Source organism: Tachysurus fulvidraco, chromosome 1 (assembly GCF_022655615.1).
Source record: "Tachysurus fulvidraco isolate hzauxx_2018 chromosome 1, HZAU_PFXX_2.0, whole genome shotgun sequence".
Taxonomy (NCBI): Eukaryota; Metazoa; Chordata; class Actinopteri; order Siluriformes; family Bagridae; genus Tachysurus; species Tachysurus fulvidraco.
Window position 1 is genome coordinate 11,170,985 of NC_062518.1, and position 15,134 is coordinate 11,186,118.

A 15,134-nucleotide genomic window follows, 5' to 3' on the forward strand; every position below is an offset into this window, starting at 1 on the left:
CTTGAACAGAAGTGTGGAGTTAAAACACTGATCACTCACCCGACATACTCCTGAATTAATAGCACACAGCCACTTTCCACTCAGCCGCATGTCAGTACTCACAGCCAATCAGCTTCAGAGCGTGCTGGCATTTTTGAATTGTGTGTGTGTTGGACAAGTCCGGTATAACATTTGCCCTTCTCTCCACAGGACCCTGGGGCCCAATAAGCGTCCATCTGCAGACAGATTCACACACGCTTCAGTGGGCAGGCAGCCGAGGCAGTGTGTGTGTTTGTGTGGGTGGGTGTGTTTGTGCCAGGAGTGTCTGACTGACGCTGCACACACTCCATCATCTCAAAGCCCTGGGGAGAAAAGCCCCAAACCACACACACATGCAAGCACATGTACACACTCACACAAACACACACACCATCCTCATTACCACCAAACTGCTGGACGATGTGGGAACAGGAGTGGGAGGAGTGTTGGAGGCAGGTTTTGCAGATGAAGAAGATTTGGGAATAAGAGGAAGTTGGAAGGGTCGAAGCTTGGGGGAAGTAAGAAGTCTGAAGTTTGGAGGCTGGTTTAGGGAGAAATAGAGATTTGTGGTGGAAATGGATCAGGGGAGTTTGGGGCAGGTTTGGCTTGCAGGGGCAGGTTGGAGAAGGGTTTTGGGGGAAATGGAAGGTCAGGTGTGGACACAGGATGGCAAACAGTGGTTTGATTGCAGGTTGAGGTAGATGGTGGAGAGTTGGAAACACATTTATGGGTGCAGCAGAGGTTTGGGCAGGCAGGTGCAGTTGTGGACAGGTTATAGGAGCAAGTAATCATTTGAGGTTTGGTTTGGGGATTGTGGGTTTTTGGTTTTAAACAAAAGTTAAGGCAGATAATGGAGGTGTTTTTTGACAGGTTTGGGGGAAGATGGATGGCAGTGACAGGGTTCTGGAAGTCACTGGGAAATTCAAAAATAGGTTTCGGCATTAGAGGGAAGTTTGGGGGCAAGTGGAGGGTTGAGGGACTTCTACCTTCCTGCCCAAACCTGTCCACAAGACTTCATGCCTCAGCACACCTCAGCCGTTCACACCATACAGAAATCGATAGTCCTTCTTTCTTAATCAGCTCTCTGGTGACTGCAGCCAGGGGAAAAAAGACACAGAGAGATCAGGAAGAAATAGATAACCACTGTCTACCTTACTGTCTTCTGCATTGCTAGGTCTGTCCACTCAGTTAAACAGTGTAATATCCCTGTGCTGCCAATTGTCTGATCACTTACAAACTCTGACGACTCATCACATCAAAACTATACACTGTAAGGAAGGTTCTCATCTCCTGCTTTGAAGATATTCTCTGATATTATATTATCTGCTCATTGGTCTAGATGGTTAGTTTCAGGTGAGACGTGCAACATGACACTAAAACCTAGACCATATTTTTCTGCCAAAATAGTTTTATTAAACAATTTATTTCAATCACATCACCAAACAGGATATATCAGAAATAAATCATACAGTTATAGATTTTTAAAAAAAAATCTGTCATTTCCATCCTTTCTTAATTTGTATTTCTAACTGAATTTAAACATTAGTGTGCAATGCATCATGTTTTGCGTGCTTGCTGTGTATATAAATTCATATATGTGTTTTATCACCTGCTTCTGTCATTTTTTTCCACACAGATTCCTAGAGTTGAGAATATGTCTTCCCTTATAGCAAAGCATTCTGGCTTGGCTTAGTGCATGAAGCCTAACATGGCATCATGTGTTATGTCACTGGTCCACTTTATAACCAATATGAGGCTTTGACAAAACACATGACAGCTGGTATGTGTTACTGCCACAATACATCAGTACTAGTAGAGACAATATCACAATAACAATTAAAGAGCTAACAATGAAACCTTTTTTTTTTCAAGAGTCACAGCTGCAACAGTATCTTCTCTCTCTCTCTCATAATGAGGTGCCTCATGATCTACTCACCTGGCTGGCTAATGCTACTAGGCAACAAACAATATTATACAATTCATTTAATGATTAAAAGATGCACTATCAAAAATAAAAAAAAAATTACGACTCTTTTCCTTAATAATTACTAAAACAAACAGAGAAATGAAAGATCTTTGTAAAAAAAACAAAAAAACAAAACAAAACAAAAAAAACAGAACTTTAAACCCTTCACTGTAAACAGTCCTTACAGGAGCTGAGAGCCAAGATTGCTGCTTTAAGAATTAAGTAGACGTACAGGTGACGGGAGCGTGTGAGCTATGAGTTCCCTGTGATCTTCAGCGATTAGGAGAAACCTCGGGTGTCACATGTCTGCTAGTGATCCATGCTTTAACACACACCTCAGCACTGAAGCCAGGTCAGCAGGTAGAGTGAAGAGAAGAGGAGTGAAGAGCTGAAAAAACGGTCAGTGGGGGAAGAACTGGTGCAGCAGGTCTTTCTTATTCACTTTCCCCATCTGGTTCCTAGGCATGTCCTCCACCACAATCAGCCCGGTTGGGATGGTGTATGGAGCCATGTTTTCTCTGAAGAATATAAAACACACACACACACACACACACACACTCAAGCTCACATCATACTATCTAGATCAAATTTTCCGTTCAATAAAATCTATTATAGCTGATCTAAAATTATTCTGAATCTGTAGACGGGAGCCGTGTATATAAAACACTACACTGTAACTGAATCACTGCAAATCCTGTTTATAATATGCACCTCCCGTCGCTTTGGGTGGGAATAGAAAAAATGTAAAAAATGAAATGTGCAAAACAAAGAAAAGTGCTTCTTTACTGCTTCCCTCTGGTTACGGGGGCTGTTTGGGTGAAAGCACAGGAATAATTATCTGCATTAATAATTAGGACAAGGGAAGGTCCTCACCATGTTTGAGGGGACTGTGATATGGGATTAGGGTGTAAATATTATGCACAGTCAGGCACAGACAGACAGGCAGGCACAGACATACAGGCAGGCAGGCAGGCAGGCAGACAGACAGACAGGCAGACAGACAGACAGGCAGACAGACAGGCAGGCAGGCAGGCAGACAGACAGGCAGGCAGGCAGACAGACAGGCAGACAGACAGGTAAGCAGGCAGGCAGACAGACAGGTAAGCAGGCAGGCAGACAGACAGACAGGCAGGCAGACAGACAGACAGACAGGCAGACAGACAGGCAGACAGACAGGCAGGCAGGCAGGCAGGCAGTCAGGCAGGCAGGCAGGCAGACAGACAGACAGACAGACAGACAGACAGACAGGCAGGCAGGCAGGCAAGCAGGCAGGCAGACAGGCAGACAGACAGACAGACAGGTAGGCAGGCAGGCAGGCAGGCAGGCAGGCAGACAGACAGACAGGCAGGCAGGCAGGCAGACAGGTAGGCAGGCAGGCAGTCAGGCAGGCAGACAGACAGACAGACAGGCAGGCAGGCAGGCAGACAGGCAGGCAGACAGACAGACAGGCAGGCAGACAGGCAGTCAGGCAGGCAGGCAGACAGGCAGGCAGGCAGGCAGACAGGCAGGCAGACAGACAGACAGACAGGTAGTCAGGCAGGCAGACAGACAGACAGACAGACAGACAGGCAGGCAGACAGGCAGGCAGACAGACAGACAGGCAGGCAGACAGACAGACAGGTAGACACATCGATGTTGGAGAACAGTAGCTTATCTGCCCAAAACGAATGTAAAATAAGAGTTTATTCTCTCGCACATTCCCATATCTTTACGCCCAGCTTTTGCATGCTGTGTTTCACATCGCTTCAAGACATATACAATTCAATTAATTCCATAAACACTAAAATTAGCATGAAAAGAAAATAACAAAAAATAAAACCCTGAGCCGAACGCCGAGTTAATTAAATGTGTAGACTTTGTGAAAGTATGGTTGTTATGGAAAGTCCTGGGGCCTGGAATTTGTTTTATATAAAAAATAAATAAATAAATAAATAATACTATACTATACTATATATATATATATATATATATATATATATATATATATATATATATATATATATATATATATATCTCACAGTTTTTGTAAAGATGTCATTGTGTTTTGTTTCTTCGGCGCACGTCGCTTCCAGCACAGCTTCTGTCTGCTTTTCTTTTTTTCTCTCTTCTGTTCTTTATGCACAAAATCAATTTACCTTTTTACACTCTCTGTCTGTTCTGTTGTTGTACTTCCTCTGTGTGTGTGTGTGTGTGTGTGTGTGTGTGTGTGTGTGCATGTGTGTATGTCTCAGGATGTATGTATTGGGGCGACTCATATCTTGTCTCTCTGTTGGCAAATACTATATAAAGACTGACAAATAAGTAAAATGACAGCTGGAGCTGGGGCACAGAGGAATGAGCATTCCATGTTCATGTGCAAAGAAAAAAGAAACAAATAAGATATGTAGAGGACTGTTTGTGTGTACAACACTCACATGGAGTATATAAGTATGTAGGCATAAAAGCATATGCACACCAGTTTTGTTAGAGTAATGAAGACATTTTCAGCAGATGTTGGAAAGTAGAACTCTGAATCAAAGCAACACAGCAACAAAAAAGGTGTTTTATGTGGTGTGTGTGTGTGTGTGTGAGTGTGTGTGTGTTTTGCGATGGTGAGGGTGGGGGTGTTATGGAAATTTACCAGATGTATTACGTGCTATAGTGGTGGGGAAAAAAAATAAATAAATAAAATTAGATTCTTTATTGTGGGGATCAATACCATTATACCATGTGAATCGAACGGGTTTAACTGATCAAATGTCTTTTAGTGTAAAGGGGAATCGACTCATTTTTTTATTTGATTTTTTTAAACCATCCTTTTATCATTGAAATAGTTAAGTCTAACCTTAATTACAGCGAGTCTGGAGGGATCCTCAGGTTAAATAGTGTTTTATAACTTTCCCATATCTCCCCACTGAATATACACACCTAATTACTACACTTTAGTTGGAAAGCACAGAAGTTTGATTACTCCCGAATTTTTCCCCAGATCAATGACCTCAGTGTTTAACAGACCAACAGCAAGCATCGAGACCTCACCTCAGTTTAACACACACATCTGTTCACACTTACATACTCGTATTATCCACTGCCTGTGAGCTCGACCCGGACTTCATTCCAGTTGAATGTAAACATTTAATAGAGTTTATTACTAATTGATGCATTTATTCTAAATCACTTCAGCTACTTTTTAATGATTCACGAACACCCTGTATGGAGCTGCAGTAATACAGCAGTAAAAGCAGTAAAAGTAACACACTGAGGTATGTGTGTGTGTGTGTGTGTGTGTGTGTGTGTGTGTGTGTGTGTGTGTGTGTGATGAACTAGGCTGTGCTGGCAGGAGCAAAGACAGGTCAACACCACTGTTTCTCATTTTCTCAAGTGTGTACACTCAAGCAAACAAATAAACACGCAATGTGCACACACACACACACACACACACACACACACACACACACACACACACACACACACACACACACACACACACACACACACACACACACACACACACACACACACACACACACACACACACACACCATACAGCACCACATACATCCTACCAAACACAGCCACGGCACTGAGACACCACACCATATGGAGCTTTTTTTAGCAGTCAGAAGCACTGATACAGTATGTGCAAGAAAAATACACAAATAAAATGGGGTGGGGTGGAGGGTGGTGAGGGGTAGAGAAAGCAGGCAGGAGAGAAAGTGAGTGATTGAGAGAGAGAGAGAGAGAGAGAGAGAGAGAGAGAGATCTAATAGTTTTGTATCGAGGGCACAAATGACAAAAAAACAAAGACTCAAAAAAGTAAATAAAAAGAAAAGAAAAGAAAAAGAAAAAAAACAGGAGGGATTACACAGAAGAAACCCAACTTCTGTTCTGTCCAGGCCTTACTACATAAAGAAGTGTGCACTATGTAGGTGAAGAGTAGCTTGTGCTCTGTGCGGTGTGTGTGTTGTGCGTGTGTGTGTTGTGTGTGTGTGTGTGTCGTGTGTGTGTGTATGTGTGTGTGTATGTGTGTTGTGTGTGTGTGTGTGTGCGTGTGTGTGTATGTTGTGTGTGTGTGTGTGTATGTGTGTGTGTGTGTGTGTGTGTGTGTGTGTGTGTGTGTGTGTGTGTGTGTGTGTGTGTGTGTGAGCAGAGAGCCACTTTGGCTGCATCCCTTCATTCATCGCTGGCTGACTCTTTCAGCTCACAGCTGCTTAGACCCATACCAGAAGCTGTGGATGTGTGTGAGTGGAAAAAGTGTACTCACTCAAAAAGCTGTGTTCTTGAACATCCACATCGATTTGGCAGTGGCCCGGAGGGACCGTCAGCTTGCTGCGTGATTCAACACACTCCACGCTCTGACGCAAGCCCGCGTGCCTCAGCACACACACTCACTACACAACACACTCCACACGCTGGTTTAACTCAGTGCTGCATGTGTCGGAATAAACACATTTCATCATCGCTGTGTTTCATCAGCTGACAGATTGAGATTGAGTATTTGGAGCATGAGAAAGAAAGTTAACTAATGTATACAGTGTTTGGAGAACTTCACAGAGGAAAGACGGCGTTAGGAGGAATGTGGACTTATAACTTGTTATAATACTGAAGATCAAAGCTGTAGTTACTCTGGTGATAAAATGACTAAATGTGACTTCACTCTCACATACACACTTGGGCTCTCTCGCTCACATATACTGACACACACTCGCTCACACGCTGACATGCACTCGCTCACACACACGCACTAACACACACACACACACACACACACACACACACACACACACACACACACACACACACACACACACACACACACACACTCAATCTCACACACACACTCAATCTCACACACACACACACACACACACACACACACACACACACACACACACACACACACACACACACACACACACACACACACACATTCACTCTCACATACAAACTTGAGCTCTCTCGCTCACATACACTGACATGCACTCACACACTCATACACACTTACACACACACACACACACACACACACACACACCACTGCCCCTCACACAAACACTTTCTTTCTCACTCATACTCATTGACTCTCACATACTCTCGCTCACACACACTGACATGCACTCTCTCACACACACACACACACACACACACACACACACACACACACACACACACACACACACACACACACACACACACACTCTCTCTCTCTCTCTCTTTCTCTCGCCACTGCCCATCACACAAACACTTTCATTCTCACTCACACACACACATACTCACTCACACACACACATACTCATTCACTCACACATACAGTACATACTTGAGCTCTCTCGCTCACGCACACACCGATATGCTCTCTCTCACACACACACACACTGACAAGCTCTCTCTCCCTCTCTCTCTCTCACACACACACACACACACACACACACACACACACACACACACACACACACACACACACACACACACACACAGTGAGCAAATGTCTGCACAAGAAGGCAGTCAGTCTTTCTTCTAAAATACACTAAAATAAAACATTCTGGAGGGAGATTTAGTGTTTTTCTATAAATTCAGCATTGTATACCTGGATCATATCATACGTGATAAAGGAGAAGTCGCGTCTACTCTACCGTCTTCACTCCCACTGGATGTTGCTGCAGTGCCTCACTTTGTATTTACATAAAGTTAAACTTCTCTCAACTCACTGGACACAAACAGGTCTAGTCACCAACTCCTTTGGTGTCGCTCAGGTCGGTCTTCAGCTCTAACTGCAAATGACTGAACTGCTTTAAACATGAGCAGCAGCTAAGTATTTCCATCTATGGTTACAAAGCTATCAGGAAAATAAATAATAAAATTTGAATAATATTAATAATAATAGTAATAATAATAATAATAATTATTATTATTATTATTATAAAAACATTTTTTTCATTTGCTTGACCAGATTTACTTTATTTGGACTTTTATTGAAACTTTTTATTCAGGCAGTTAAACAGCATTTCCCTAGACCTTTATTATTATTATTATTGCGTACGGTGATAAAAAGTTCCATTTGATCTTGATAAGACTCTGAGCCCTTAGTGCAGGCGTTCTGTGCTCCTGCGTCTAACCCCAGTAATGCTGTAACTCCTACACAACAAGTTCCTTAATTCCTCGCTGTGATCAGTTATACAGAGAATTCACTGCATCCTCATGGAAAAGAAATAATTCTGTGTTTCAAACCAAAGCACTTTATTTTTAATGCTATAGAAAGTAGTAGTTTGCATCTTGCCTAAACTTTCTATGCCTCAAGATACTTTATTGCTTCCTTTTTTCCGTCTCCATTCACTCGCCACTTCCATAATGATACTGAAAACAAGGCTGAGAGCAGAAACATCCACTGGATAAACTTGGCTTACAGTAAATGCAGCGTGATACAGTATATTTATTTAGACAATAAAACTTCCACAGTTTCGCATTTAAATGTTTCTTTTTTTTTTTAAATAATTTTAAAGCTAACTAGTGTTTGAATGCATACACATAATTCTATTGGATAAATATCTTAAGTAATACATACAGTGATGCCAATCCCAAAGAATGGAAAAGGGAGATGCTACTTTAACGACTGAGATGGTAACTAAAGAAATGGCATCCAGTAGCATCTGTCTACCTCATCGTATTTATACCAAAGATGGAGCAGATTATTTTTTTTCAGCCTTCTGTTTCTATTTTTCTGGCCCGGATCTCTCATACAGCACGGAGAGGGTGTGGTAAGTAAGGAGAAGGTGATGTTTCAGTAAGGAGTTACCTGGCCCAGGTCTTCAGCTCAGGAAGGCTGATTGTTTTCCCATTCTTCATCTGCACAACCGCAACAACCTTCTGCCCCCAGATGGAGTCCGGCGCCCCGATTACAGCCACATCTAACAAACAGATAAAGAAAAACCACATGTTTTAATATGTACTTGTGATTTCCGTTAATGGCTGCTTTAAACGATCTGTTAGTTCTGAAGTACCAATGTGGCAGTTTCACTCTTTTAAGCATCGAATTTTCTTCTGAACCTCCTGAAACGCATTCCAGTCATGTACCTGTGATGTCAGGGTGGGCCAGCAGGTGGCGCTCCACATCCAGTGCGCTGATCTTGTAGCCGCCGCTCTTTATGATGTCTACAGAAGTTCGTCCCATGATCCAGAATACTCCGTCTTTGTAGACCGCAGTGTCTCCTGAAAAAAAAACCCAAACAAACAAACAGAAAGAAAAAAAAAGCTAACTTTAATTCCGACAAATGAATAACAGCGTACTCTGGAGACTATCAGGAACATCTGAACATTCATGCAACGTCTAATCAGCCAATCATGTGGCAGCAACATTATGTAGATGCAGGTAAAGAGCTTCGGTTAATGTTCACATCAAACATCAGAAAAAGCAAGTTGTCTGTCAATATTCAATTGTCTGACTGTATCTGTTTGTAACAAGGACATTATTCATAATAACACTCTCCAATGATTATAACAGTTAATAATCACACCCTCCAGTGCCACACAAACGGTGCTCTGATTGTCTTCCGTGGTGATGAAGATTTCGGACCTCCACTGAAATGAGACCGACTCTGTGAGAATCCTGAGGTCTACCAGCTCCAGTTAGACTCTGCGATACTAAAGAGGAGATGCCAACTCCATGTGGTCTTTTGCATCAATACATTTGTCAGACTGTATATTTATAATCCTCTCAAGGTTTCTTCCTTCCATTTAAGCGAGTTTTCTCCTCCCCACAGTCACCTGAATCACCTCACAACTTGCTCATTGGGGATAAATACAAAAATCATTTAAATCTATCTAATATTAATCTTTATATTAAACTTTCGTTCTATGTCTATGTTCTGTAAAGCTGCTTTTAGACAACGTCAATTGTAGAAAGTGCTATACAAATAAACTTGAATTGAATTGAATTGAATTGATGAGGGAACCTCATCAAGTGAGTCTGGTTCCTCTCAAGGTTTCTTCCTCTTCCATTTAAGGGAGTTTTTCCTCCCCACAGTTGCCTCAGTCACCTCAGGCTTGTTCATTGGGGATAAATACAAACACTTTTAAATAAAATTCTAATATGAATTTTGTTTGTTGTCTAATACTAATCTTTGTATAATATGAAACTATGTGTACTATATTTCTTACAGTATGTTCTGTAAAGCTGCTTTGAGACAATGTCCACTGTTAAAAGCGCTATACAAATAAAACTAAATTGTTGTTGGTATCAGGTGGATCTCCTGGGAGTCTCACACACAACAGTCTCTGGAGTTTACACAGAATAGTACAAAAGACAAAAACACACCGAGTGAGTGACAGTTATGTTGGTAGTAATGCCTTGTTGATGGTTAGACAGGATCAAGCTGCCAGAAAGTATTTATTAACTCTTATAATCAGTCTTTACAACCGAGGTGAGCAGAAAAGCATCTCAGCTTGCACAACACATCAAACCTCGAGGCGGACAGACTACATCTACACAACGCCAGCTCAGATTCCACTCATTTCAGCCAAGAACTGGAATCTGAAGCTTTTCATCATTCTGTCGAAACTCTAGACTGTGGTGTGTGAAAATCCCAGCAGTTTCAGAAAAACTCAAACCTAAAACTAAGTTAAAACTAAGAACCATGCCACAGTTAGTCACCAAAGAGATTTGACTGTTTCTTCATTCTGATGATCATTAACTGTAAAATTATTTTATTTCCATTGCACTACTACTACTACTAATAAAAAATAAAATTCATGCAGCAACAGCAGCAGCTATAAACACAACACAGCTATGAAGAATTTAGGATAAAGTGTAAAAAAAAAAAAAAAAAAAAAAAAAAAAAAAAAAGATGAAACAAATGTGGTGTATATTTGTTGGAAAAACATCTTTTCTAAGCTTGTATTTATTTGCTAGGAATGAATTTACCTGAGGTTAAAATTAAGCTAATCAACACATCCGTCTTTACAAAGGGTGCCAATATTTCTGCCGCTGACTCTAGGTCGATATACGTACACGTATAAAATGACCTCGATAAAAATCAATGAAGAAATCCTTTGGGGTGACATTAATAAGATTTGTGGAAAATCCTGAACCAGTCAGGATCATACAGAGCTGGTCATCTGGAAACTCCTTAATTATTTCCTTTTATACACACACATACACACACACACACACACACACACACACACACACACACACACACACACACACACACACACACACACACACACACACACACACACACACACACACACACACACACACACACACACACACACACACTATTTTAAGGGTGGCAAAAAGAGGCACTCAGGCAGCAGAAAACTCATCACACACTAATGAAAGAAACTGTAACACCTATTTTCTCCCCATTTACAGTGCAGAGGACTGCAGTGAGGGTGAGAAAGAGAGAGAGAGAGAGAGAGAGAGAGAGAGAGAGAGAGAGAGAGAGAGAGAGGTGAGAAGAGCACTCACTGAATGATGAGGGGGCTCAGGTGGGACAGAGCAATGATGAGAAGAAAAAATGGGTCACTGTGGACGGGAAAAATGAGAGAGAGAGAGAGAGAGAGAGAGAGAGAGAGGAAAGTGAGAGCAGGTAAGGAAAAGAGAAAAAAGAGAGAGAGGAAAAAGAAGTATAGAGGATGTAAGGGAAATAGAAAAATAAGAGATATATCAAAAAAGGGAAAGTGGAAAAAGGGAGACAGACAGGAAGAAAGGAAACAGTAGAGGAAAAGAGGAAAAAAGGGAGAGGGATGGAAAAAAAGGAAGTGATAGAGAGTTGCTGAGAGTAGTGGAGATCATTACAAGCTGCAGACCCCAGCTGTGGTGAAGTGAGTGAGTGTGAGTGAGTGAAAGTCTCTCTCTCTCACTGTGTGTGTGGCAGGTGGTGACTGGTTAGAGATGCTCAGTAGGCAATGACTCACAGTGCTCATAAAGCCTCACCAAACAGCCTGAAGCAACACACACACACACACACACACACACACACACACACACACACACACACACACACACACACACACACACACACACACACACACACACACACACACAGGAAAAGTCACTTCAGCCAATCAGCTCACACCTGCTGCAGTTAAATCCAGAGCTGCCTGCAGTTAAGAGATCAGCTGTGTGAGGGACACAAAAGTGGCCACACAAACCTGTGCTTGTTAACTAGGACTACAGTCTCTGTCTTGGAGGTGTGTCGCTGCCTGTCAGAACAAATATCACAAAAATCAAACAAACAAAATGAAAAAAAAAAAAAGTTGCCTGTGGTGCACCATGAAATGCTGCTCATGTAGCACACAGTCCTGGGGTTAGAACAATATTACACTTGTGCATATAGTGAGTAGGGAACAACTACTCTCTGCATAACTGTAAGCTGTAGGAGCTTAAATAGAAACAAAAATGTGGATAAGTTGAAGATTGCTATAGATTCCACTGTAGAAAATAAAATTATATTAATCAGTTAGATAAATAATTTCCAGACTATTTGGAAAGAGTCGATGCATGCCTACATATAGTTTGGCTGAATTCCTGTAATTGTAATGTCTATGTGATGAGGCAGTTTTACGCAGACTTCCTGTACCGTGATTGACAGTTCAGAGGCCACACCTACTGTACCATTACCGACAGCTCAGAGGCCACGCCTCCTGTACCATTACCGACAGCTCAGAGGCCACGCCTCCTGTACCATTACCGACAGCTCAGATGCCACGCCTCCTCAGCTCAGGTGAGTAAAACAGAACCCCATGCTGTCTCAGGCCGTGAGTGAAATACGCATGCTTTCCTCAGGTTTATCTTGTCAGCGAGGGCTGACATACTGTACTAACACTTCAGAAAGATCTCCACTGCATCAATCATGCTGAACGGCCCATGTCTGTACAGCATGATCACTTCAGCCCCTCCGACTACATCCATTTTCCCCACTGTCTACTACTTCTCACCTTTTCTATACTTTTTCCTCCTCCGCATTCATATTTCTCCTGCTCTTTTTTCTTTTCCTCCTCTAGCTCGATAAACTAACCCTCTCTCCTTCCTCCCCCATGCTCTCTTCCTCTCTGCTGAGAAGCCCGGCGTCAATAGAGGGCCCATCTGTTCCCATACATCATGCTCTTCATTTCAGTTTATTAGCCGGGATAAATCATAAATATTTCATTATACATCACGGGCGGCTGTCGCCGTGCCGACACAATTTATCACGGCCGGCCCTCTCGCCGCTCCGCGCGCAGCAATAAGCTTTCCAGTCTATTAAACAAGATTGATACAGTGTGTAAATTTAGATATTGGGAATTTCTTCACACACCGCTGCTCCTCTCTGATAGGCTAGCAGGGGGTGGGGGTGGAGAAGGGGGTTTGTGTGGATGAGTGAGTGTGTGTGTGTGTGTGTGTGTGTGCATATGTGTGTAAAAATAGAGATCAAGCAAAGAGGAGTGAGAGAGCAACAGAATCAAGACAGACAGAGAAAGACTTAGAAAGGGAGAATAAAAAATAATACAGAGCACAGGACACAAAAAATAGAAATGAAGCAGCTTAGAAGACAGAAAAACAGGCAGAGGGGGAAAATGAGAGGCAAGAAAGAGAGACAGAGGGTGACAAAGACAGAGGAAAGTATAAGAGGAAGAGAGACAAGCAGAAAGTCAAGAGGAAGACAGAAAGAGTTTCAAGTGTTGAAGAAAATAAAGAAATTCAAAGAGAGATGGAGAAAGAAAAAGAAAGACTAAACGCTGAAAAACAAACACAGAAAAAGACGGAGAGATAGATGGAGAGACAGAGACAGAGGAGACAGAGAGATGGACAGTACAAATCGAGAGAAAATACGATGGAACGGGGGGGGGGCATCTTGAGACAAATGGAGAGAGCTACAGACAGAGACAGGATGGAAAGCAAGGAGGGAGTGAGTGAGGGAATGGGCCAAACCCCCCTCTTTGTCTTGTTTAAAAACCACACCCAAACGAAGCATGGCATCATTCAGTCACACACTCATAATTCCCTGCTGATGGAAATAAAATGGAGGAATGAGAGCCTGTTTTACATGGAGGAAGATAAGCTGCCTAAATACCTGCCTAAAATCTGAATGTGTGTGTGTGTGTGTGTGTGTGTGTGTGTGTGTGTGTGTGTGTGTGTGTGTGTGTGTGAAGTGTGGCTATGAATTCCTGAGCTTTTCAGCCTATTAAGAGATCCATAATGACTCTGTGGAGGAAGGAAATTTCATAGGACATCTTAAACATGCAGGTCATGGCTCTTTTGCAACATTCTGACACTGTGTGTTTGTGTAACTAAGAAGTTCCAAACACAGGCGACAGTGAGACGGAGACTGGGCTCTGATTAGCGGAGAGGAGGTTGATGGGAGTTGTGTTACAGGCAGGCGGTGGTTGTGCGTCTCCCCGTCGCTGCTGTTGTCATGGTGGAGAGCGATATGCTCCAACAACTTTCCTAATTAAAATGATAAGAAGCCTTATTGCACAAGCGGCTCGGTTTTCTCCCTCCTACCAGTCTGACATGTTTAAGCGAGACATGTCGGAGGCTGAAAGTGAAAGAAAAAAAAAAAAAAAGACGAAAGTTCAACTGAAAGTTCTCAAAGCTACGTCTCGAATCGCACACTGTGACCAGCACACAGAGTGTTTTTATATTATCTTGTACAAAGCACTAAATGTAAAAGACACTCTGCCTCGCAAGAACCATATCTTGATCATCACATCTGAAAAAATATCAAATGTAGACAATTTTTTTTAATATTTGTAAATATTTTATTACTATATAAAGTTAATTGCTTCAAGCAGTGTAAATCTACCAGAAGATCATTTTACTAATTTTCATTGAAATAATAAATTTCTCGTTTCCTCACTACATGTCGTCGGTCACCTGCTTTCAAGTAAGCAACTCTACAATCTATATGCACAAAGACACTGAAATTCCAACACGATTTTTGGTGACTAACGGTACACGGTATAACTTGGAGGACGGATCTCTTTTTCATCATCCTTCAGAATGCTTTTTGAATAACCAAAAAAAAAACATCTAGTCAGAGCTACATGTAGATGTTAATCTGCAGTCTATGCAGGACTGTGTGTCACCTTCGACATCATCACTATGCTTATTAGAGGAGGCAGCCAAAAATCCTGCTAGAGCAGGAAGATAAAATTTTAGTCCTGAATACTGAAGCGTACAGAATACTGA

At 42.1% G+C, this 15,134-nt stretch overlaps 1 protein-coding gene across 1 annotated transcript in view; it reads right to left on the minus strand.

Annotated features, from left to right (window-relative positions):
• Positions 1–1,433: 1,433 nt before the first annotated feature.
• The window catches only part of acsf3 (acyl-CoA synthetase family member 3), a 60,379-nt gene continuing 46,678 nt past the window's right edge, over positions 1,434–15,134 (minus strand). The window contains exons 8-10 of the mRNA XM_027157572.2: positions 9,035–9,169; positions 8,757–8,868; positions 1,434–2,502 (exon numbers count right to left, since the gene is read on the minus strand). Of these exons, the coding sequence (XP_027013373.2) occupies positions 2,385–2,502; positions 8,757–8,868; positions 9,035–9,169 (365 nt within the window). The 3' untranslated portion in view covers positions 1,434–2,384. The remainder of the gene's footprint in view (positions 2,503–8,756; positions 8,869–9,034; positions 9,170–15,134) is intronic.